Source organism: Cyclopterus lumpus, chromosome 3 (assembly GCF_009769545.1).
Source record: "Cyclopterus lumpus isolate fCycLum1 chromosome 3, fCycLum1.pri, whole genome shotgun sequence".
Classification (NCBI taxonomy): Eukaryota; Metazoa; Chordata; class Actinopteri; order Perciformes; family Cyclopteridae; genus Cyclopterus; species Cyclopterus lumpus.
The window spans coordinates 22,351,381-22,377,853 of record NC_046968.1 but is presented as its reverse complement, the minus strand read 5'-3'; the positions used below and the strand labels follow the sequence as shown (position 1 = coordinate 22,377,853).

At 45.1% G+C, this 26,473-nt stretch overlaps 1 protein-coding gene across 3 annotated transcripts in view; it reads left to right on the top strand.

Annotated features, from left to right (window-relative positions):
• Nucleotides 1–26,473, top strand: part of fto (FTO alpha-ketoglutarate dependent dioxygenase) — a 111,386-nt gene that overhangs the window by 11,218 nt on the left and 73,695 nt on the right. For 2 of the 3 annotated variants that reach the window (XM_034529275.1, XM_034529274.1), the window contains exons 2-7: nt 8,922–8,999; nt 9,194–10,175; nt 12,546–12,671; nt 16,284–16,363; nt 16,720–16,863; nt 22,518–22,637. In XM_034529275.1, the coding sequence (XP_034385166.1) occupies nt 8,922–8,999; nt 9,194–10,175; nt 12,546–12,671; nt 16,284–16,363; nt 16,720–16,863; nt 22,518–22,637 (1,530 nt within the window). The remainder of the gene's footprint in view (nt 1–8,921; nt 9,000–9,193; nt 10,176–12,545; nt 12,672–16,283; nt 16,364–16,719; nt 16,864–22,517; nt 22,638–26,473) is intronic. The other variant, XM_034529276.1, reaches the window with a different exon arrangement.

Genomic DNA, 26,473 nt, shown 5'->3' with positions numbered 1-26,473 from the left:
CTGACCCGCCGTGACATAAGCATTATTTCAAGCTCACCTCCACTCTCATCCCTCTCACCTCTGGGCACTGGCAGAGTGTGATTTATACCTGGGTTAATGAGGGGAGGGGACCTAGGAGCCCAGGTCCGCCAGCATACCAGTGCAGTGTTACAGGCCCGCTCCCCCAGCTGAATAGACAGAGGGGTCACTTGAAGAAGGACTTTGCTTTTTTTCTTCTTCTTCGCTTTATTGGGTTTTGGAAACGAGATGTAAAGTGATTCAAATCGACGTCACTTCCAAACGTCGTCGTCTTATTGCGTGTTGGAATACGAAGATTCAGACTGTTCTTTGCAACGGGTTACTGATGCTACTGATATGCAATCCTGCTGTCCTGGGTCGCTTCATCTGTCTCCCCCACCCCCACCATCCCCTCCAACCCTGATGCTCTGGAGCCTTAAGGACCGGAGGAGCTAGGAAGCTGTCACTAGGTGGCACTTGGACATCATGTTATCAGATGCTCTCTCTCCCTTTCACCCCAGCCCACCCTCCTCTTCCCCTCCCGCTCTTGATCCCTTCTTTCTTGGCTCCCTCACTTCCTCCCTTCCCTCCATGCTAAGTACACCTCAGATGTCAGGGTGTTTTATTTTTATTGGATGAGGGCAGTGTGTAATGCATTCACCTCCGTTCCTGCCAGCTGTTAAATGCCCCAGAACATGGTCTGGCCAGGCTCCGCCCCGTTAACCCCTCTGATTGGCTGTAATAATTAGCAGAAGTGAACAGTAACTATGGAGCCTAGCGAGTGTTTGGGACAGCTTGCGACTCCCTGATACGTCCAGGACAGAATGGTCCGTCCCGCCTGGGCTTTCGGGACTTGGGTCTGGCCCAACCTGGCCACGTCATCCCTGACTTCCAGTGCATGTGTGTATTTTGGAGCTTTAATATTAACCCTCAACTTAAACACATGCATGCAGTGTGGCACCAGCAATTACATTTTCAAATGGCTGGGTTTGTAAACCTCCAGGATGTTAATCTGTCACCATTCAAGCTACTGGGAAGAGTGAAAAGAGGATTAAGCTATTCAATTCCTGGTAGAATATTTCCCTTTGTTCAGAATGAGTGAAGGAAAAATAAATAAAGAAATGAGGTGGCTTCTCAAGCAAGACAAGTGCCGTCTGCTATACTTCGGGATTTGGCTAATGCCATTATAGCAAACTTATCTGCTTCAGGATTCCAGGAAGACGGGCTGACGGTCGTGTAAACATCCACAAATGATATTCGGCCCTTAATTCAATATTAATCTGAGGTCACATCATAATGACAGTTTATCTGGGTCAAAGACTACATGAGATGGAATTAGACCTGTCCTAGATGTTCAGTCCTCATCTGTTTTGTGCCATATGTTTCTTCTAGTGGCATTTGTACTTGGGCCACGGCTCAAGCTCGTTAATATTACCATATTCAGAAATCTGCTCCAACAACTGGGTATCAACAAATAATTCAAGAGCTTGTCTGTGTAGTTATCTTTAGAAAAATACGATATTGTTGAAAAGTAGAACACCGAGTCACACTTTGATGATTGATTGGACAAATAGAAGCAGACAAGATCCTCTCCAGTTCTGATATGTGGTGTATCTGCTATGTTTCCCTCTTCGCTCTGTGTTGTGTGTCTGAACGTGACACGCAGCTGTTGATGGTAAAATGTCCTTGAAGCGTTTTGTCAAGCAACACACTTTTGTAAAATCTTGTGTTTAGCATAAGGTTATAATATAGCACATGGTAATTGTCACAGCTGTCAGCCAATCCGGCACAGTACCCCTGTCTCAGCCCCTCGTTTACCCTTGACTCCCAGCCCCTCCGGTCGGATTGCACATCATCTTTATCCCAGATGAAGTACCAGACTCGGCAGTGTCAGAAGATGATCTAATATGGAACCGAAAGGACACAGAGCTGGGAAATCATCGTCATTTGAAGAGGTTGCTTGTCACATGATGGGTTTGATCAACCCGTGCCGCGGTACACAGAGCCGGGTCTAACAGTGGTACTGGATTAGAGACACAAGCCACTTCCACTGTGATCAGTCACTCACACACGGAGACACGCTGCAGGACTGAAATCCTCCTTGCACAGTTTATCCACGTCATGTACAGGCTTCCTCGTCAAGCCTACTGTATGGAAATGAGGAACACTGCTGTTGACAATGTTCATGTCGTCTCTTTTTTTAAGGCCATTTTACACGCTTTATTCTATAGCGGTGCATCGCAGCAGAGTTACAGGTACTGGCTTACTGTGAGATACGGTACCCGGCTGTGTCGGTCAAGAGCTGCCTGACCTGCCTGAATGCTTCTGATCTGTGACACGTTGAGACAATGGTAGTGTGTGTGTGTGTGTGTGTGTGTGTGTGTGTGTGTATGTGAAGAGTCTGGCTCGACACCCCTCAGACACTGTATGGCTAAGTGCTATTGAATTGTTTATTGTCACAAATCACAAACCTTTCAATGACGAGGTGCGACTACTGCACACCCGCCCACTCATCCATCCATCCAGCTGCTCTGCCCTGAGCGATGTGCTGGTCCGCTGGGCTCTGAGGAGCGTAACGTCAGCCCTCCGGAGCCGGGGATTTTAAACGCTCCACCTGCTTATCGATCTCTTCTGCCCCGCCGAGCCATCCAAGACGGGCCAGCAGAGAAAGAGAGAGAGAGAGAGAGAGAGAGAGAGAGGCGAGATGCAGCAGAAGGGCAATCTAGTGGCCTCCGTCCTCTGATATTCAGGTCTGTCCTTGACACTGCCTGTGGGACGGGCCTGGAGGACGCCTCTTGTCCTCCCTGTAAGCTCTGCATCCAGACCCTGCATCTAGCCGGCCCTCCCCCTGGGCCAAGCTGCACTTTACACAGGCGTATTGATTTTTTTTCGGAGGGGCAGGAAAAGTGTGGCTGGGTGGTGAGAGTGAACGAGAGAGAGAGAGAGAGAGAGGGAGGGGGGAAATGGAGAAATTGAGGGAGCTTTCTAAAGCACTGACTTCTCCTTGACTGCACCTCGAGACGCGACAACCCTGTTAGAACAGCGCAGTGGCCCTGGTGCCCTGCTGGAAACTGCTAATCACAGTCTTTCAATCAACGCTCTCCTTCTCCTCCGTCCCTCCATTTTCCTCCCTTCCTCATTTTCTCACTCTTTCCCCTGACTTACCCCGTGCTGAACCGGACCCTGCCTGAATACCAAGGGACTGCGTCTGCACTAAAACGGGCCATTCCACATGGAAAACAGCTGACCTCGTGAGAGCATGTTGTAATTTGAAGGTGAAAACTAAAAAGCTTTTCTCCATCGACATAATCTTAATGGAAACATTACGGCCGCGGCCGCAAACTAACAATTAAGGCAAAATGGCAAATGGCCCTTGCATGTCCGCCATGGAAGCCAAGACCTCATACTGCTCTTGTGACAAAAAAAAGGCTGCTAGTTTGAATCCTGCACTGTGTGTGTAGCTCAAGATGCGCTCGAACAAGATGTTGTTTAAAATGTTGTATTGTCCACCAGAAATCTCCTAGATGTACTGAAAGTATGCAAGTGTGAAGCCGCTAGTGGGTTTCTAATAAAGCTCACGCTCAGTCAATCTTTCCCGGATAAATAAAAAGGTTATGCAAGGCATGCATCGACAGATCTCCTAAATCGCCCTTCTCTCTTTCTCCTCTTCTCCTCTCCAGATTTGACACTTGCTAAAGGTCACCGAAACATCCCTTTTTTCCCCTTTGAGGTGTAGATAAGTGTGAAATAGATGTTGACACCACAGACACACTGAAAAGCACTTAAACAGAGTGGCCATGTGCCAACCTGTCTGTGTCTGGCTTTGTGCAGTTGTAAATACTTTTGAATGATTGATCTGGAAACCCGGCTCTCTCTATAAGCCTGTCAGGTGCAGCGAGAGAGATCCCCAAAAAAAAACAGATGAGGTCCGGTACCGTTTTTCTTTCTTCATCTCTTCCTCTCGCTCACGTGTGCACACATACTCTCCACCTGACAGAATGACGCCCACCCTGGGATGACTGGAGGACTAGCTTTAAGTAAGTGTGCGCGTGAGAAAGTGTGCACACATGGGCTCACAAAGAGGAAATTTGACAGGGCGTTTGATGTTTAGTTAAAATGGCACACCGGATGTGTGTTAGTGTACCTTATCTCGCACGTGTGACATTTTTCAAATGTGACCGGCTGCCAATAAAGGTTGTGTGTGTGTGTGTGTTAATGTAATTAATGGCAGGCAGTGGACCCCCACAGCTCTGGTAATGTGCTTGGATCAGTGATATAAACAGGGCGTGAAAGGTCTGCCCAGCGCCAGCCCTTTTAAATAACTAGCCTCTTGTTCAGGTAGATGGATGGAAATGTTCTAATATTAATGATCACGTCCCCCGCCGACCTGTCGTGAGGTGAAATGAGCAACGCAGCCTTTCAGCCTCCAACAACAATTAACGGGTCAGAGCCGACCTGTCGGCCATTTGTCATCACGTTCTCCACCTGTGGACCCCCACCGAACACATGTTGAACGTGTCTGTCAATATATATATACAGAATGTTCACTGGCATAGCATTCATCTGCAGTTATTATTGGGTAGATATATATATTTTTTTCTTTTCCTTTTTCTGTTTCTTATTTGAAATGAGAAAAAAACAAACCAAACAAGTTTCTGATTTTGATTAAATTAATATGACCCATTCTGCAATTTGTGTCCCTACAAAAAAACATGCCGAGGATTATGTTCTTAATATGAGACATAAACATCTGATCCGTGTTATTTGCATGAGCTTGGATTGACGACCTTGCATTAAAACGTGATTTGCAAGGCTAGACGAACACTCAATCTGTAAATACATCTCAGGATAATACAGATTATCCAGAGAAGAGTTGACAACAATCAACAGGAAAGTAGCTGAAAGCCAACGTTTTTTTAAGATGTTTCTGGCAACATCCCCCTGATTGACCTCATTCATATTCATGGTCTGGTCCCGAGCGTGTGGAGGCACAGGTTTACACATTACCGTCACCCCGGCTCTGAGGTCAACTCTCACACATTCCAGTTAGCCATTGACCAGTCTGCCCAGTCAGCCATCAAACTAAGTCACCAAACTTCTCGCTGGCATTCTCAAAATAAATGAATGCCACAAGTGGCTGTAAACAACATGTCAGAATTAAGAAATGGTTGATTTTTGCCCTGGGTGTTTTGTTTAATTTTTTTTAGGCTGGCATCCATGGATTATGGAAAAATGATCTGTAAACACACCAAAAACAAGGTAATTTATGACATTGTAACTAGTCCTGGAGCTGCTGTTTTTCAGTTTGTGTATTCGGTCGGATGGACAATTTTCTTTTCTTCCGATAAGTACTAAACATAAAAGAAAAAGTTCTTCCACGTGATAGAATCTCCGCGGCCAGAAGCACTGCAACAACAAAAGTGCAACCTCTCTCTCGTGGTCGTGTGTGTGTGTGATTCTGTAGGTATTTGTCTGTGCTGGCACCTAGGTGCTGTGTTATCTCACCATAGTCTGAGTTCGTGGCATATGAGGTGGACAAACTATCGAACTATAGAGACCTTTATGGAACTAACTTGACTCCCGCTTGTGTTTTCTCAAACTGCTCCCCTCGGATCAAAGCTGAATTCAAAGCTCTGTGCATCACCCGTGCAAACACAAATGTTCCGATGGGGGTTGCCCTTCTCTGCGCCCTGTGTCGCTTCACACGAGCTCCCGACATTCTGCGATCCGGCGCCAAATGGCGCGCGGCGGAAGCGCCTTTTGATGTACACACGCATAAGTCCGTCTGTCGGAGTCTGAAGTTATACAGCCGACTTGTCAAAACTGTTGATTCACCATCGCTTTTGCAGAAGAGGACCAGTTCTGAAGTGGGTGTCACACAAGCTTTCTCAACACTCCAATTACACGGCTGTCCCTCGTCACGGCACGAGGCCCGGTGAGATCCAGACGGGTCCGTCTGCGCCTGCCCTCCTTTTCGGTTGCAGGCTTGCGAAGAAAAGATGGAAAGAAGAGAGTTTCGGTCTCACTGAACACGATGAACTGAAAGGTGCACACTGGGAAGCACGAAAAGCGCTTTCACATGAAGCGACTGACTACTCGTCAAGCCGTCTTTAGGGCTTACTCTACATTGTAGCTTTTATCTACCATTTATTGTGCATCAGCCAGATCTAAACAAGTCCAGTGGGACTCATGTGTCCTCCTTAAGCAGTCCTATCACACGCAGTACGTTCCAATGCACCCTCTGGGGCAGACACAAGTTAGACTGGAAGTGTTTTTTTTATCCCCGCAGCGGCGGAGTTATCTGGCTTTTTTCTTTTTAGCTATTGATGCTAAGCGCTGGACATTAATCTACTCTGCGAGGAACCCTTTGAAGAAAGTGTCCGTTAAAGTGTCACAAATGGGAAATAGATGAAATTAATAAATATATGGTACACAGTTTGATATCTCTTATAGGCCAAGATCAAAGCAAACCAATTGAGTTATATTCTACCTAATATGTTTTTCTGTGATAAACAGTCCGGCTGAGGGAATAATCCCATCAAGCAAGAGAGAGATTAAAAAAAGAATCAGATATATCACTCAGCGCAGACGGTCGGCACGGCTACCGTGACGCCTCTGTGTTATTATGGGATTGGTAATCTCATTTCTTGGGTCTGAGTAGGAACGGAGACCTTTTTATTTTTGAGCCTCGTGGTTTTTTTCCTTCTAGAATCAGGTATAGAGACGGAGACGAGAAGACAGACACAGCGGCCTTCTGACACAGAGAGAGTCCATCTGCTTCAGAGGGCTCCGGTAACTTCTTGTCTTTCCTTTTTTTCTGTGGAATTTCTGAGCAGCTTGATGTTTCCGACATGTGTGTGACGGCCCTGGTTGTGTGGGATTGGCGTTGAGGCATCATGCTCGCTACCCCGGCTGCGTGCTTTTTTTGGGGAGTGTGGGGGGGGTGGCCGTGTATGTGTGTGTATATAAATCAATCGGCGCCTTAGACACACACACACACACACACACACACACACACACACACACACACACACACACACATACAGTATGAAGGCACACTTTCGTGCTTGTGTACACAGTGGTGGTGTGACCAAAGCAGACTGCAAGGATCTTACTTCCAGCAGGTGGATGCTGGGATACGGCTCTGTACAGGCTCCCAGCAGCGCACAGACACACACACACACACACACACACATGCACACACACACACATACACAGACACAGACAACACTTGCCCAGAGCCTCACCTTGATATCTTGAGCTTCTGTCACAAGTTAGAATTTGACACCAATGAATGTGTGTCAGGTTGTCAATTTCTTCCAACAGCCTTTGAATGCAGTCTGGCCATGAATAGTGCATGTTGTTTTGTTTTTTTAGATTCCAACTGTCTGCAAGTCTGTTTTTGTTTGTTCCGGAATAACTTGGAAGGCCTGTACACTCATGTGCATCCTTTAAGAAAACTTTCAGCAGGTGTTGTGTTGTTTAGCCTAAGGTAAATCACTTGTTTAGCCCTGAAGGTAAATTCACCAAACTGCTTCCGATCTGATGCCCTCACATTGCTTCCCTCCCTCTCGACTTTAATGCACATACTTCACCGCTTGCCCTCCTTTTTTATCCAGACCCCTTTTGAGTCGGGACGCACATCTTTTCATACTTTTACTTTAATGTTATTAACGGGACATTTTATTTCACTCTTAAAGTCGGGACAAGTTTTGGCAGCCGGTTCCCATTTTCCCTGCAGTGTGCCACATGAGGTCTTTGGCATTATTAGGGCGGTCGAAATGTGAGACGCCTGTTGTAAATGTCTCGGGAATATACACAGGGTCGTCCCTCCATAAACCATCACGATGGCGTGGAGGTTGATGCACAGGCCAGTCATGCAAAACTTTGAAAGATGTAAAAAGACAGTGGCACGTCTGGTGACGTTTCTCCTTCCCTTGCTGCTGACGTTGAATGTGTGCGCGCCTGTGGAGACGGAATATGAGGGTCTGAACGCACAGACACACACACACGCGCTCAGATACAACCTTCACACGCGCACATACGGAGGGGCAGGGCGGGGATATAGGCATATATTTTTTAGGACAGTTGCCATTGGATTTACAGGTCAGAATGGAATGCGTCCCAATGAAACGTACTTTGATGCCTCCACCAGGTTGACGTTTATATTGGGCGAGCTCTGCATGGCACAGGGCATCTTTTATAAGGTTGTGAGGAACACGGCAGCCTTCAGCAAATCATAAAAATGTGAGACGCCAATGAAAATGACCAGGTTCCACTGCTCAGTTTTGAGAGCATCATTTGTTCAAACTAATTTATTAATTTGATCCCACTCAGTTTGCATGATTTAGATTTTGGTTTAACAGTTTGTTTGTGTTAGTCTGTCTCCTCCGCTATGTGATGTTGTTGTACACTTTGCACAGTTCTTTTCTGAAGAATATATTTATAGTGAGGTCGAGGTGCGTTGGTTGGAAATGTATTCACGTCAGCATATGCTGTGTTCCCGCAAGGCAAAGGCAGTCTTGTATTCAAAGATTGTGTTTGCAGTACTTTAAAATAAAGTGCCACAGTGGAAGTCTCTGACTCATGTAGGCCATACAGGCCCATAAGAGATCTGTGTCTCACACACTCTTATGTCTTTTCACAGTTTCTTATGCCAGGAATTAGTGTGAGACTTTATTTCAATTTATGTCTCATCACAGCACCTTGCTGTGGGTGCTTTTTAAGGTATACAGAACTCACGGTTTGCCCCTCACACCATCTCTGCAACTCCCCAAAAGTAATACACAGTATTTATTTTAATAGAAGTATTTGATTAACTCAGACACCAAAGTGAGAACTTTAAATAAAAAATAAGGACTATCTGCATGCAGAAGGTTTCTGCTGCTACTTATCAGTCTGTTTTACTGTGTTGTGTTTCAAAGAGGCGGAAGCTACTCCAGGAGTTGGGAGACCAGAAGATCCCCTTTCTGGGACCTTCAGATCAGGGCTATCAACAACTGGTGAGCCAGCCACACGTTTTGTGTCTTCTATGTGTCTTATATAACCTGCTGTTACTGCCCTGTATTGTGTGATATGTTGGTCAAGATTGTAGCAAGAAACATGTTTTCCAAATAAGATTGTAATTTCCTTTTGTTTGTTACATTTTTTTTTGTACGTCATGATCATCCTGATAAGAATGTCTTGTCTTCCCAAGTGGGACTCCAGTTACTCCGGCCTGGTTCTGAGGAGGTCCTTGTCGCTGCCCGCTGAGCTCCATGGTCGGGTGCAGGCGGCTCTGCTCACTCTGAGGAGGAAGGGCTGCCTCCTGAGAGATTTGGTCCGCATCCGGGAACGAGATGTATTCACCCTCGTTTCGCGGACTCTGCTGGGTGAGCCGGGCCACACCTATCGGTATCTGGACACGCGTCTCTTTGCCATCCCCTGGCACAGCGAGGACACCGAGGTCAAAGGGCATAACTGTTGTGACCCAGATTTTAGGGCTGCTTGCAAGGCATTGTGTGAGCTTAACACCTTCTTCTGCTCTGATGTGTCTCTGCTGAAGGAAGGAGACAGGCTTACACAATGTGCGAAGGGGGAGGCCGAGGCCAAACAGGGTGAAGAGGGCGACACGGGGTCTAAACACAGTGAAGACTCCAAAAATAGTGACGGCGGGGACTCTGAGACCCGGCACAGTGACGAGGGGGACACAGAGTCCAAGCACAGCGATGAGTGGGACATTGAGTCGAAACACAGCGAAGAAAGCTGCTCTGGGTCGAAACAAGAAGGACAGTGGGAGACGGAGTCCAGACACAGCAGTGAGGAGGGAGAGTCCTGCCAGGTCAAACCAAGTGAATCTGGTGTGGCAGCAGGATCGGAAGGAAAATTCCCCGGCTGGACGCCAAAGGCCATCAGTGGCACGGAGATTAAACCTGCGGGACGAGGGGCCCAGCAAAGACCTGTGGAACAACTCAAGCACAGCTTGTCAGATCACCACATCGAGGACAAGGAGAAATGCACCGGTCCGGTCAAGTTCAATGTCACTTTACTCAACTACATGGACCCAGCAGCTATGAGCCAGCTCAAAGAGGAGCCGTACTATGGCATGGGGAAAATGGCAGTAGGGTGGCACCACGATGAGAACCTCATCAGTCATTCTCCAGTGGCTGTTTACAGCTACAACTGTCACAATGACAAAGGTAAGAGTCGAGGCAAAAATAGCTTAAAATTGTGCAAATTTGTGATATCCCAAGATTTAACACCGAGGCACTTAAATCCAAAGTATGTCATGTTAGTCTTTGGCGTGTTGTTCCTTAAATTAAGATTCCTCTTTCACTTCAATATCCCATCAACTTATCTCTGTTGCTTTATGGTGGATCAGATACAGCTAACCTTGTGTATTATGGCCCTACAGCAGCGCTGTAGCAGCTGTAGACACAGCCTCTGGTGAGGCAGCCATCAGATCCATCTACGTGATAGTGTCAGGGCATTATCAAATGTCATCGCCGGCTTGCTGCTGACAGCCTTATCGCCGACCGAGCGCTGGGAGATCACAGACATGTGGATCTGAGCTCTGAATGGCGCAGTCTAACAAACAGGCCTTATCACACACGCCGCATCTCATCTAAATCATTTCCCCAAGAAATGATCGATGTGCAATTATCTGATATGGAATAATGAGCCCTGCTTTGATAAGTGTTCCTGGACTCTACTGTATGGATAATGCGACGTCTCCTAATTATGGAATGTGCACTCTTTCAAGAGCTGATAGTGCGTGCTGATCGAGTTGATAGAGAATCTCAATGAGAGAGGAACGCCGCTTTCCAGAGCATATGCAAAGCAACTATGGGAGACTGTACCACCAGAAGAAAATGTCTCAGTAATTTGTAGGAAAATTACAGTATAAATTATACGCACTATACTGATGATTAATATAGCTCCTCTTTGTGCTTTCCTCTCAAACCAAATGAGTGTTTTTTAAAAAAAATAGAATTTTAAAGTCCCTTGAGCAGCCACTCACCAGTTCATTCCTTGAACCTTCCAAAGGCTGGAAGGACGGCAACACATGCCTTCCTGTTGTGGAGGCAGATAAAGCTGCAGGACGGCGCACATGCAGTACATGTACCGTGCTGTCGACAGTGGGAGTTTTACTGCCCGTACAGTCTGTAATTTAACAATATCAAACAGGTGAGATGCCAACTGCTCCGACGTCCCAACCCACTTTACAGCTGGGCTTTCTTCATTGTGTTTTATTAACCAGAAACACCTGCCGCAGCGGCCTGTTTCGATGATTTGTTCGAGGCCATTTCAACTCTGACCCTGCGAACACGAGCTTCAAACACCGTGGCACAACACCTTGCAGTGCTCAGCAGCTGCGTCTTTTCTACTCCTGAATGACCCCACAGCTCCAGACTTTGAGAGAGGAACGTCTGATGGAGCTGTATCCCGTTGGCGGGCTCTGAGGACTCCCAGAACCAGGCTAATGAAATTGTTACCTTAGGGAACGTTGCACTTTTACTATAAGGTCACGTTTCCTAAATTGTCCCTGAGAAGAAAGACACGCAGTCCATTAGATATATCTTAGATGCACAGTGAGTCGCTGTTTTGCATGACACCTGCTTCCTTTGATAGGCTTTTTTCCCCTCTTTGAGCAGCCTCACCTTGTTTTTCAGCCAGTGCTCTGAGTGTTTTTCCCAGCTGCGCTGATCCAAAGGAATCTGCCACGACTGAACATTTTCCGGCACGGAGGATGATATTCCACCATTCCTTAGGCCTTGGGGAGTGCTGCCATTAGCTGGCTCTCAGAGCACAATGGCTGGAAATTAAGTTACTATTTATCCGTGCTGAGCAAAGGAAAAGGCAGCTGTGGTGCAGAGAGGCCCAGAAAGACTTTAGTATTGATTTTGCTGAAGGGTGTTGGCCAGCCAGGCCAAATCTTATTTTCTTAGTATGCTGTGTAAGAATGGAAGGAGAGAGAAGAACAGGGGAGGATGCTTACAGCGAATGGGTTCAGAAACAGTAATATCTTAGGATACCAGCTGTCCAATAACAGTCTCACACGCTCACTAAACAACATCAAGGGCTTTTATCCAACTATTTCCTCTTGCACAGCATTATGATGGCATAAAGATCCGTTGCTAACAGCCAATATGATCACAGCAACACATATCATCTTCGCTCTGCTGTTAAGTGATTCTTCCCTTTTTAGAGACAAAGGCATCCTACATTCCTTGTTTGGGTGGTGTGGTTTTAATCATTGCACTCCATTTACAATTTCATTTTATTTATTCATCTTGGCTACATTTTATGCATTGTTCTTGCACTGTTTTACCAAGATATCACTTGTATTTTCAGATGTGAAAAAAAAGTGGTTGGGGATTAATATAGCCGTCATTATATAGTGATGAACCGCATGCTCTCCCATGGAAATGTGAGGAATTTAAGCGTATTGCACTTTTACACTCGGTTTACGTCACGCTGGGTAAAACTGTCAAACCAAAAGCCTGAAATGTGAATATAAATGTAAAAATGCAAATGTTACAGTGAGTTGGGCTGTGTGTGACTGACAGGTGAGAGCGGTGAGGGAGGCAGCGGCGAGAAGGCTTGCTGGAGGATTGGGCTCAAGGTAGCCTGGGACATTCACACACCTGGCCTGACTCTGCCACTGGAGCCCGGAGACTGCTATTACATGAGAGGTACTAAATATTTCCCCGTAAACACAAACAACCACACATGCACATGTAAACACGTTGCCCACACAGCTTTAAGCGGCGTGTCTGACTTTGGGAGGAAGGAGCATGTGTGCTGTGTTTGAGTGTTTCTTGGACTTTGTCCCAAATGACCCATGCCAGCAGGATGCATTTCCCACTCACGCTCTATTCTCTTCTTCTAACCCGCTCCGCAGGAAAAGTGGAGTTGATGTGTGTGTGTTGGCGGGGGGGGGGGGTTCTTTGCCTTAACACAGAGCGTTAAGGTTCCATGACATTGTGTGCATTAGAGAGGTTAGGAAAACCAAATGTTATTTTTTGAAGTCCTGTGACCCAGTGCTGACTATGTCTCTATGGAGAGGACAGCCAGTGAGCCACATGGGTGTAAATCACAGCTTAATGCCTGCAGCAGACACCACCACGACTCCTCTGTTTGGCCCTGTGGGCCCTTCCAAGCTTCTCATATTTTGTGAGTGAGAGGACATTTATCCACTTCACAGCAGCAGAAGCTCGTGTTCAGATGAAGTTAAGTTTGATCATTCTAAAAGGCACTCTGCTCTCTTACGCATTCGGGGATAGTCTTCACCTAATCTGCTCAATGAATCACTGTATTTTTTCATTGAAGAATCCATATTTTTGTACATTTGTTTAAAGAAAAAACAAAATATACACTTTAACTGTTCAAACTTCGTACAGCCTGAACATCATATTCATCACATGACAATAATATATTTCCCACAAATGCCTTTTTACTGCAGTCCCTCTTACTGCTTACTTCTCTAGAAATCAATACAACTATTACATTTTCTTTGAGTTCCATAATTTCTATATTGTATTATCCAACCCGCTAGGTGTGCGGTGATGGACACATTTGACCTTGTGATTCAACAGACTTTGTGATTTAAAAGATTGCTTCTTAGATTCCGCCAACAGAAAATACGTACAATCACATGTGCTGTTTTATGAAGACACTGAACCCCTAGCTGTGCACTCTGCATGGATGTCAAAACTCATAAATACGGCGCTAAGATTTACCTCGGCTTTCAGCATAGAGCATACTATGGAGTCAGGGGCATGTGACTGACGTGATCTACAGGCCTATATCAAACACATTTTTTTGGAGAAGATGCGCTTTACATTAAGATATTTTTCTTTGATGTTTTTCTTGAATTTCATTTTCTGGTTTTTTTTGCCCGAGATCCCACAAGGCCCCTTCAATAAACTCAAAACATATAACTACAAAATGTACTGAACTCAAGAGGAGGTTTTGGTTAGTGAGAGTTGTACCTGCACTGTTAATGTTTACAATACATATCCCATATTTCACAGCTAAATGGTTTATTTTTTCCATGTGTTGGCCTCCACAAGTTAATTCAGCGTCCCCCCAGGTAGGGCGTGATATGTGAAATTGTGCAGGTGATTTACGGTCCAAAGGCAGAACCTGAACCAAAACATGTCGGGAACTGGTTCCTTTTTTTTTTATTGCAGGGACATAGTGTATCCTAGGTGCACCAACACATGGACTGTACAGATGCTGTACAGCTGGCATCCCTGGTGTCTATCAAGGTTTACAACAGCAAATGCTGTATGATAAGTAACTGCATTCTGGATTAATCAGCACGACTACAGCAGGAGAGAAACTGCAGTTTTGTTTGCGTCATGAAAACGTGTAAATTCCAAACATGTGACACAGGAAGCTGCTTTTACTCGTACTTGTATAGTCTCCATCTCCTATCTACTTTATCGACATTATGTTGAAGTGTTTGCTGATCTGAATCCTTTTACAATCATGGAGTAGGAAGGTTTGTAATGGATTCCTGAAGTTGAGTCTTTGAAGCTGCTATGTTTTCATCTGAGAGCAGCGATGCCTGTACCTAATATTCAGCCTGACAGGGCTTAAAGCCGACCTCCTTTAGCTGGATAAGATTTACAATAGAACAGTCAGTTTCAGGCCAGCCATGATAATAGAGTGATGGGCTGTTGTGCAGACCATTCTAATGGGACTTGACTGTCGCGGATCAGTGGGGATTTATGCTCCACTTGGTGAGTACGCCCTTGAGAGGCCAACTGCTGCACAACGATAGCAGCTCGCACACAAAGTCCTTGGCTCTCTGACGCTTTGTTGGTCTACCTGAATTAAATACTTGGCACAATGCACGAACATATGCACGCACCTATAAATTTGCACAAAATCACGCACAGTGCTTATTGGAGGAAGGAAAAAAGACCTCCAGCCCCCCCCCCCCCCCCCCCCCCTCAGCTTGTTTCAAACACACATACGTACAGTCAGGCAGCCACCGCTAAACCGTGTGTGCCAATATACTGTACCGGTGTTTTTAGTGACATACACCATATGATAGATAGTTAGTGGTATTAAAAGAAAACTACAACGTTGTATAACCACAGACACTATAATGTCCTTTCAGCACCATTTGTCGCCGGGTGGCCCCTTTGAACTGCTAATGTCTGAGCTGCTGGAGGCAAATTGAATCACCATCATTTCCACCCAAATGGAATTTCAGTGGTTAAAAAAAGAACAATGCAAGTCTTGACACCGGGCCTGTTCAATAATCAGATTTCCAGCTCCCAATGCACAGGGGGACCGGAGAAAAGAGTTGACCCAATATATTTAAAAGCCTGCTTCCTGGAAAAGAAGGACAAGTGGCAGCAGGCGCAGGGGTTGAAAGAAAGATAAATATTTATTACAGTTATCGAGTTTGCCTCTACTCCCTCCTGATCCCACTGACGCATCAGACGCGCCAAGAAAAGAGCAGATTGATGGAGATAATTTGTTATTGGATATAAACAGTTTTAAAGACGCAGAGTAATTCTGCCCAGAGACCTAATCCCTCACAATCTCATCAGGGTGAAGAAAACACCGGCAAGTTGTTTTGTTTGTCACCATCTTTTTTTTTTTTTTTTCTCCCACCAAACAATAATATCTTCCTCCCAAAGCATTTGGCTGTTTGACTTTCAAATCACAGGCATTAGCCAGTGTACTCTTGCTCAAGGCGGGTGTAAATATGCACATGTGCTGTGAATGACAGCTCTGTCATGGCTAAATTAATTATTGGTATGAGGCAAATAATGGCAGAGCTGAGAAACTTCTATACACACAAAGAAACACATGGAGGGATACACAGGAAACAGCAGTAAGGCCTCTTTGTAAAGCTTCTGTGATATTGGACAAATGTTTGTTGGTATGGCTCTTCCATCTTGACAGATTGAGCACGATCTGGTTTTGTTTGGTAATTAAAATTATAGTACAATGCTGCTCATTCTATTTGATTCGTTGCTGGACCAAGCGCAATCTGTCTGAGTGTACACAATGATTTAGTTGTCATGTTCCTCCATGCCCTGCTTCTCATCTGTTTTTCTGCAGTAATCAGTTCTTTTCTTTTCATTATAATTAATTAAAAACACATGATCAAAATAAGAAACTCTTGATCCATTCTGCTGGTTTTTTTCTTCTTCTTTGCTCAACAATGTTTTATTAACTAGTTATTGCGGGTTTATTAACTATTCTACTATTTGTGACTGATGATCGTTGGTGGAACCGTTGGCATGTTCTGATAAGTTTCTCTACCCTGTTTACACCAGATGACCTGAACAGCACCCACCAGCACTGTGTCCTGGCTGGAGAGAACGCACGCTTCAGCTCCACCCACAGAGTGGCCGAGGTGAGAGGCCAATCGGCCTAAAATGGAAAATGCAGCGTTTTTAATTTGTTGTGAAATTGCCATATAGCGGGCCAACAGTGCCCTTTTGATTTCAGTACGGGCTGCTGCTGCTACTCGCTATATTAGGGAAAGACTGCACATAATGAAAAACGTCAACACTGTTCAACACAAAAACTAATTTAAAAAATCTTGTTTTCAGTGTAATGGAAGGATTCTATAAATCCTGAAAAGAAATGTGAAGTTGTATGGGAGCTGTATTAAACTTAAGTTTTGAATTGTAATTTGATTGACGGGCCTAGCTAAACCATGCATGGCAGTTATTTGTGTAACACTGGGTTTGTCCCTCTCCTTTCCAGTGCTCCAGTGGGACCCTGACCTACATCCAGTCGCGGTGTCAAGAGGCCCTGTCCAACCTGCACACTGACCCAGAGACGGGCTCCCGCAGCCTGCTGGCCCTGCTGCCGACAACGCTGCAGCACTGTGAGGAGATTCACAATGAGGTGAGGACGTGGTGTGTGTGTTCACATGCGCATCCGCATCTATTTGTTTATGTGCGTCTGTTTTGCGTGATTGCACAAACGTGTCTGGGATTTTAGCAGAATTTCAACTATTCACATTTATTTGTTTTGAGACTATTGAGTTTGTATAGGTGTTTATTTTAAACTTGTAGAAACCTGTTGTTGCCCTTATTACTACTTTTGCGGCAGGCCTGACTCAGACAGCATTTGAAAATACTATGAATTCGTTTGGCCGGCTTGGAGTCCCGGATGAGTGAGGCTTGCCATGGTGGACAACAGAACATGTGCCAATAAAGTTTAGACAATAGCATGCCAGTCTTTGAAAGTTTTAGCACATTTTTTTCTGTGAACTTGCCTGATGCTATCTGAATTCTACTGATGCTGTAGTCTGCGATCATCTGGTACTCCAAGGAGGGTAAAGAATGGCTCACAACCATCTGCAAACATGACAGGATTTTATCGGGACGGGATCAAAAGGAAGAGGAGCAAGATATTAGAAAAAGATCATGGAATATAGAAAATGGAATAAACATATGCACTTTTGTAGAATAATCTACATGACAAACAACACAGCATTTCAACAAATACACAAACATTTAGTTTTTTGAAACTACGCATAGAGTATAGCAAATTATTTGATCTGCACTCAAATCCAGGTTCTCTTAATCCTTTGAATAGCCCTGTCCATATCCTCTGCATCATGGTACTTACAGACCGCACTGGCAGTCCACTGATGGCAGGTTAAAACACTGTAAACGGCTAAATGGGAGTTGCCATCTTTCCACCTTCTTACCTGATTGTTTCTATTCAGGGAAAAGCCTCCAATATGAAGTCCAGGTTGCTCTCATTTGTCCGGGGCGCGGTGATGGATCGTGAGGCAATAGCCTCTCCATATGTTATCTAAAGATGGAGTCATGCCCCGCTCCCCCCGCTAACCTCTTTTCACACACAAGGAGTGATGGTGGCTTGGGGTATGGAGGGATAGAGCGAGGTCAACAAGGAAGAACGGGAGGGGCCGCCTGCGGAGCCACCGGCCCCCTGTGCTAGCTTGCCGCAGGCCAACAGTTAATATCGCACTTCACCTCTCCCCCCTTTACACCCCTGGGCTCAAAGCTGACGTCCTAGCCGACGCTAGCACCCAGGCTCCTCAGCGGGACGCCATGGCAGATGAGTCTGATGTAAGGTTGTTTAAAGGTTGTAGACAATAATAATTATTCAGCGCTGCCAAACTATACGGCTGTTTGTGTCAGGAGGAGCGCTGCGCTAGTTGAGCTAGCAACACCTGCTAGTTTGCCGCATAGCGCCACAGGATTAGCAAGCACAGGCCCCCACCAGGAGGGCAATGCAGGTTTATTCAGGAAACCAGGATGCTATTTATACCAGAGCAGGTGTGTGTGTGTGTGTGTGTATGTGTGAATGGTTAAGTAAGGGGGGTGCTCTCGGGGGCTCAACCCTACCCTACCTGACACTCACAATGATAGATGTGGCCATTTGTTTGGAGTTGCCCACGAGAGCAGAACGCCCACTTAAATGATGTATTGTTGGTGGGGTTATTTATGATGGCGGCCCACTTTGGTGCATGGCGGGTGCATATTGCGCTGGTCGTGTTTGACATGGCCGACCGAGGAGCGAACAAGCCTGAGACGCGTGGGCAGCCTGACCTGAGCAAGTGCATTATGCGCCTTTCCTTAAAAAGTGCTAAACAGCAAGCGAGAACTGGCTGATATATTGTGCAATGCGGTGGCGGTGGAGGTTGACACTTGTCAGAAGAGGTGGGCGGGTCTGACGATGATGAAGCGGAGCGTCTGCCATCTGAGTATGAGTGTTCAGGGATGGGGTGGGATGTCGAGTTGACATAGGGGTTGATGGGAGACAGAGACAGAAATGAAGAAAACTGAAGTTCCCACCTGTTTGTTAAGCGTGGTCCCTCTCACTGTTTCTCTTTAATCTTTCCTTCTGTCTTAGGTGGCGGGGGGAGGTTGTCTAACATAGCATCGCCACACGGCCCCCATGTGCATGTTTGGCTTTGAAATGCTAATCCCAGATGCAAACGTCTTGTCTCATTTAAAGCCACTGTGTCACTTCCCAGGTGGGTGTGTGACAGAGTGCCCTGAGGGACCCCCTCTAATGATGCTAGTCCCCCCACGGTAAATATTGAAGGGAGGGACAAGGTTTTGCCACATGTTCTGGCAGAAAGTAAACTGTGTGGTAGCAGGTGTGCGTGACCTTCCAATGTCCTGTTTTCAGGCCACAAAGTCTCCCCAGGCTCGAAGGTATTTGCTCGGCTTTGAAACACCTGTCCTGAGGGCCATATGCTGGCAATATCATTGTAATCGTATAAATCACCTCTCCATAACACATTTTTGCCAGCAGATCTGTGCAGTTTGTTGTTTGTACTTGTTTGTCCTGCTGTATCCACCAGTTCCATTACCCTTTAATGCTATTTTTAATGATTATTTTAAGGGTTTATTGTTTTGTTTTTTGTCTTTGAAGATCACAAGGGATACAATATTCTCAAAGTGAATGCATTTCACACACGTGAAATCATGATCAGGCCAAAGGCTCCTTTTTTAAAGCTTTGGTTACTGTAATTTAATGGCATAAATCACATATGTGATATGAAAGAGCTCTACTCCACTGGCAGCTCAGAAAGGAAGACTACTTCTACATATGTTACCTGACAGGAGAAAAAAAAATTGAAACTTCTACTATTTTATGGATAGAGAAAGAAATAGAAACCTATCTTGTGTATGACCACTGGCAACTGTGTGATGAGTGTTGGATTTGAGCCTGGTTGCTCACGGAGAGATGGGGGGGGGGGGTACCAGTTCTCCTCCCTGATGTGTGAGGAGGCCTGGAAAGGTAAACAGAGGACGGCAGAGTGGGATCGAACCAACTCTCATCTACTCCCACCTCAGGGCCACGGCCCGGAAATTGATTGGACCCGCTCAGGGAATACCGTGAAGGTGTTGGGGGCGGGGGGGAAACGTGCCTCATTAAATGGGGAGAAAGGGGGCTACTTTGCTTTAACTCCAGACTTGCCATGGTGGGCGGCCAGTCGACTAATGTGCGGCTAATGTGTAGTTAGTGTGTCCATCACCTGGAGAGATGACAGCCACTGCCGCAGGGGAGCCACTAGCTCCCCTCTCGCTCCCCCACGCCGTCTCAGAGAAAAACTAGCCCTAACAACCACTCTCTCTTTGGCATACACTTTCAATCTGTCTGCCTGGAAAGGTGGCATTTAGTCCGAGTTCCCCTCTTGGTAACTCTCAGCTGGGTGGCCAGACTCCAAATGCCACATCGCTAGCATTCCTCAGTAGCTTTAGATGGCCTGCTTTGTGGCTGCTACCGGCCTGCGCAGTGGGGGACAGGCAGCCATGTCGGCTCAAAGTGGAGACACAGGTTGGTTTCTTCTCACTAAAGGACAGGCAGACAATCAGAGAGATGGAAGGAGGGACTGACAGAGAGAAAAGGACGTCCGATATCGGCGCTCTGCGGCTTTGTTGTGCGTTTGAGCTGTAGTGATCGAAGGGGAGTGGATTTGGAGAGTGTTGAGGGGACCATAAAGGATGACATTTCTTTGAAGGTTGGGTTGTATGGAGTGAGTGAGAGGCTGCTGAGCAGTGCCACTGGCTATGTATTCTCCCTGACATGCCCCAGTCCTTGCATGTCATCCCCGCTGTGATAAGAGCCTTTTGGAAGCAAATGGCAGGATGATTCTGAGCACAGTTTCCACCGAGGGCAGAGCTCACTCAAGTTGTTTGTGCAAATAATTCGTGCCCTTTGTAATAACTTGCTCGGGGTGCAGGAAAGTAGGTAACTTGCTTCATAACAATGCACAATGACCACTTGCTTCTTTTTTTTCCTCTTTTTTATTATTTTTATCACAATGAAAAAGTAGCCACAAGTCCCGCAGCTATTGGACCACTGGCGCCTCGAGGGTGAAGGTAGACTTGCAGATTTTATAACGAAGAGACAAATCTTTCTGCCACAGATTATGCCCATTATACAGAATTCAATTGCATTGGCAGATATATTGGGGGACAAAAGTTCCTGCTACCCGGACGATGCTCGCTCGCAGGGCATGACTCCATCTTTTGTTCCAATCCAAGATTATTCACTTCCTTTGTACTGCAGTGAAATGATCTCGGGACGTGAGGGTGGAGGCCATGCTCAGCACTTAACATCAACAATACAGACCGCTGTTCACGTTTCATCTCGTGTTTCAAGTCATTGACTTATCAATACTTAACCAAGACCTCAAAACCAAGACGTGATATCTTTTTATAGCCCTCCAGAACTTGTCGTGCATTAGTTATATATGAGCTTAATCTGTTCGAGACAGCATTGGATGAAAGTGGTTGACTGGTTAACAAAAACATATTTGGGTAGAACCTACCCGCTTAAACCTTGTTGCTACTATTTATGAGTTTGCAGCTCTAAAACGGGTATGTTGTATACATTGGATAATGCTCTGTTCAAAGAACAATAAACTAAATAGTTTTCAGAAAAGGAACAATAGCTCTCTTTGTCCCATTTGATATGAGACTCCTTTGCATGCAACGACTTTCTGTGTTGTACAGTTGTCGGCGTCAAAATGAAACGGAGCGTGCTTTGTTTCGGGTGGATGATGCTTTGTAGGACGTTTTGGGGGAGGGCAACTCGCGGCGTCTCGCATTTACGTTGGCGGCAATTGGGGCAATCTTTGACACTCACATTGGCAATTGTATGCAGAGACGTTAACAAAGCCACTCACGGGCCTATGTAGACAGATACACACACAAGGGCGCACGCATACTGCGGCACATACAGGTACAAACACACAAATGCACAAGGAAAGACACACTTAGAAATAGATAGGCTACACCTGGCTACATGAAGCATCCTTGCGAGGATTAAATCAGCACTTCAAAAGAGCAGGAAACAAAAACACTCCCAGCGGAGGAGAGGCTCAGCAGCCGAGACTGTCATCTCCAGACGGAGCTGGGGAGTGGGAGTGGGAGAGGAGGGGAGGGAGGGAGGGAGGGAGGAGTTTTCAGGTGTGCTGACTGGAAGGTGTGTGTGTGAACAGGCATATTCATATTTTTTTTTCTGGTGCACTGTGTGTCTGGGTGTTTTTGGTCAGTACGTTTTTTGGTCACAACATTTGTGACTTGCTGTGTCTTTCCTTTCAAAGACCTCATAAGTACTATTGAATATACTTATACTTGAAATTAAAAGAGCAAATTCATTTTTCCTCATGGCCGATAAAAATATTGGTAATATTAAAAATAATTCTGACATTTTGAAATATTTATTCATGCAGTTTTTATAAAATGTATTTTTGTATTGTCTTATTACAAATAGAGATTTACTGAGACAGGAAAAACGCCAATTTTGTATAGAAAGGTTAACACTAAAATACTTTATTAGTCAAAGTTGACAGATTGTTTAAAAAAAGCTAAATAAAGCAATTATCTCTGTATTTGTTTGGAGACATGTATAATATGAAACTACCATATATAAGTTTGTTTCACATGATTATTTCACAGTTTATAGTAATATATACAAATGTTTATCCCCTATATTAATTTAAATATTATGCTGTAATGTCTCATGTTTTAACTGTGTGTGTGTGTGTGTGTGTGTGTGCGCAGGTGGAGTTTGAGTGGCTGCGGCAGTACTGGTTTCAGGGCCGGCGCTTCGCCTGCTTCTGCAGCTGGTGGACCGGACCGATGGAGCAGCTGGAGAAGGACTGGAAGCTCATGGAGACGATGGTAAGGCCGCTCAGACACGGCTGGTCTCACGGCAGCCTCCATGTCTGGTCTCTCCACCTCGGTAGTTCACTTAACTCGTTTTCACCCACATTACTTTACTAATCCTTTTGTGGTTAAACTAAAGGCATTTTCATGTTGTTACTTTAGTAACATACACACTATCCTCAGCCCACGATTTCCCGGGGATTCCATTCCTGTTTTAGAAAATAAATGAAAGGGAAAAACATCGCATGAAACAATTTTTTGATACACAAAATCTGTTTGATGATAATAATAATAGTCATTATAATAATAATAAAACATGTAGTAGAAAGGAAAAAATGTATAATAATACAACTTTTATGGATGAGTTCCAGTGTAGGCACTCTGTCATTTCATAATAAGGGTTTTCAGCTTTCTAATTGCTCAACATGCCTGCGCTTGTGCTTCTTATACAAACTACATAAGTGATCCGCTGTCCAATAATGCTCCTCACAAAGGAGGGTGTGTTTAAAATTACATGATGGATTGTCTAAGTTCTCACCACGCTGCGTTATTAAGGATGTGTCATGTGTTAAATTGCAGCTTCACAGAAGTTTTATTAGAGAGGAACGTGGGCACGCAGCTATTAGTTAGACACCACTGTAAAGGAATCACTTAGTAATGTCAGACTCATAATTAAGTTACCTTAGTCACAGCTCCGTACAATACATATGTGACACACACACACACACACACACACACACACACACACACACACACACACACAGCCCTGTAGATATTGCAGCTCACAAAATCCCACGTATGCATGCTTGGTCTCGCTTTCTCCCTCCCTGCAGGTTCTTTGCAGTCTGTCTCTCATAGCTCCATTTCAAAGAGTGTGTGTGTGTGTGTGTGTGTGTGTTCATGCATGTGCGTGTGTTTAATACCCAGACAGCAGAAGCAGCAGGGGGCACTCTTGTATCACTGTAGCAGCAGCGGAGGGAGCGAAAGAGCTGCGCTCCTCTTTTCCTCTCTGCTCCATCTCTCCCTCTCTTTCTCCTTCCCCGTGTCTCTTTATGTCTCTCACCCTCTCCTGCTGTCTGTGGGAGCTCTCTGTCTCTGTCAGTGTCGTGCGCTGAGCAGTAATCACATCTAATGCTCAGGCGGGGATAAAGGCGAGAGCTGGAGGAGAACTGTACTGCTGTCGCCGCCGCTCGGCTCCAGCTAGAGTCTCTCTCTCACTTAGTCGAACAGCCTGGCAGAGGGTGGGTGGGTGGAGGGGTTAGTAGACGGGGGGCTAAACTCATCTAGAGCTCCACCTCCGGGCCCAGATGAAGTGTGTGATTTGGACCTGTATTTAGAAAAGGGCATCAGTGAAATGTGAGGTCTTTCTCACTGTCTCTCTCTCTCTGTTGCTGTCTCAGCGCCTCTCTAATGGGCAAAGAAAACCGTATCCACTGTGTGTGTTTGCGTGTGTCACTCATGTGGATTTCTGACATGCTGTAGAAATGTACAATACAGCAAATGAAATGCGCGACACTAAAACAATACAAATAAAAGGATAAAACAAATATGAAAATATTATTTGTAAATTACATGTAGTATTTAAATACAAATATTTTTCCTATCAAGTTACTCCGATTTGTGTTTATAACAATATTAGTACTTTCACAGTTTAATCACGTGTCAAATCACACAAAACCAAGTATACCTTCTGCAGAGATGCATATTGAACATTCGCAAAAATAAATACACTGGTGAATGCATAAATGTAATCACTCGCTATTGTGATGAAAGACAACATTATTGCTCTCGCAAGCAATATTTACATGCATGAATCGACCTCCGATATGCTGATGAAAAGCACTCTATGGATGTGACTTATAGATTTTCCTTTTAGAGGTTTGGAAAGCTGTGGCTTTTCTGCAGTAAGATTAAAACACATTCCTCTAAATTACTTTGAGTTATTTAGATTATGTGGGTTCCCCCTACATTCCTTTATTGCATATATTTTACATTTTGAAGCTGGCAATTGACAGTCGAGTGTAATTTAGTGAAATGCAAGTGACCCACTGGGTGCACATGCTGTTTGCCATTTTATTTATTTAGAATTTCTCTGTTCTTGCCTGCAGTTTATTTTAATACAGCATTATTTTTTTGTCAAATCCGATATCACCATGGGTATTTTAAAATAACAGATATACGTCTCTTTAAATAGGGTTTATAAATTGACACCGTGTTGTTTTATACTCTGCGCTGTAGTAATAAAACAGCCTATTGTTTTATCCTGCTAAAATAGCAATACAAACAGCCAACCTCCCTCTCTTTATTGTCATATTTAGCACACAGTGTTGTGGGATGCGCTGGGCTATGTATGCGTTTGTTAGTCTGTATGAAGAATATTGCAATATGGGGGGGACTAGCTCCTGTTTATGGATACTGTCTCTCCCTGGGGCTCCCTCTCTGCTCCTCAGCCTGTTGTCATGCAAATGGTTATCCTTCTATTTGAATGGCATTCTGATAAAATGTATAAATAAATAAATATAGAAGGAACCAACCAAAAAAAAAAAGTCCACTTTTTTTTCCCGTCTCTTTTTGGTACCTCATGAATTCATGTGGCTTGTTGATGGAAACAAAGAGACGCGCTGCTGAATAAACTTCAAGTGGAGGTATGTGAATGTACAGCAAAAGTAGTATGTGTGTGTGTGAGTGTGTGAGCTGTTTAGTGTGTATATAAGTTAAAGGTTGTTTCTGGAGAAAAAGGGACATTAACCTAAAGGTTTTACATTCCCTTGTGATCCAGGGAGCTGAAGTCTATCTTGACCCGCCTCGCTCGCAGCGCTGCAGCCCCTCAGGACTCCATTATCGTGGCTATCATACAATGGTGACATTTCCTAAAACTAGCAACAATGAATAGCTTCCGTCTGACTGACTATAGACAGAGTCTTGGCTTTATGCAGAATATATTAAATACCGGTGTGGCATTTTTAAATCTTTCCTCTTTTCACTGTGGGGGAGAAGCGACAGCAACGAGCCCATGAGCACATCTCCACTCTTTTTTTTTTTTTTTCCCTGTCCTGTGTGTGTGTACGTGCGTGCCGTTGATGTTAATGTATACACTTGGCATGACTTTAATTGATTTAGCAGCTCTGCTCGCACAGTACAGCTTTTTCCCTAATTTGTCACTTTCCTGACTTCTGTGGCTGCTCATCTCACAACTTCAAAAGCTGCCGTGGAAAGCAAAGAGATATCAGTGCTCTCCGTCTCCCTCGCTCTCCCTCTCTCTCTCTTTATGTTCTTTCTTTCCCTTGTTTTCTCCCTCTCTCGCTCCCACTATCTCGCCATGGCTCTGTCTCTTTCTCACACTTTCTCCCTCATTTGACAGGAGAACGAGCCTTGTAGATGGAAATCTTTTCAACGCACATCAAGGAAATTAATCTACTTTCATAATAAGTGGGATCCACTCAGTTGAATACATTTGTATACTTCAAGATGTACAAAACAGGAAGTGGTATCGGGGCCATGTCTTCCTCTACTCCGTTCACCCAGCCTGTCACTCCCTGTTTTCAGACGGTTTGGTCACACACACATACATATGCTGTACACAATATCTCCTCTTTTTTTTCTTTTCTCATTGTGTTACACAATTTACCTCCGATTTGTAACAGAGGCTGACTTTTGCGTACATGCGCGTGTGGGTGAATGTGCAGGGATGTGCCTAGTGACCATATCATCTTCTCCCCTCACTTTAATAACTGTCCTCGGAAACAATCTGGGCTGCTGAGGAGGCTTGCACTGCAATAATACACGGCCTGGCCCGGTCGCCATCGATGGCTGATTAGGTTATTGACCTAGCGCGTGGAGGGTCGGTGCTG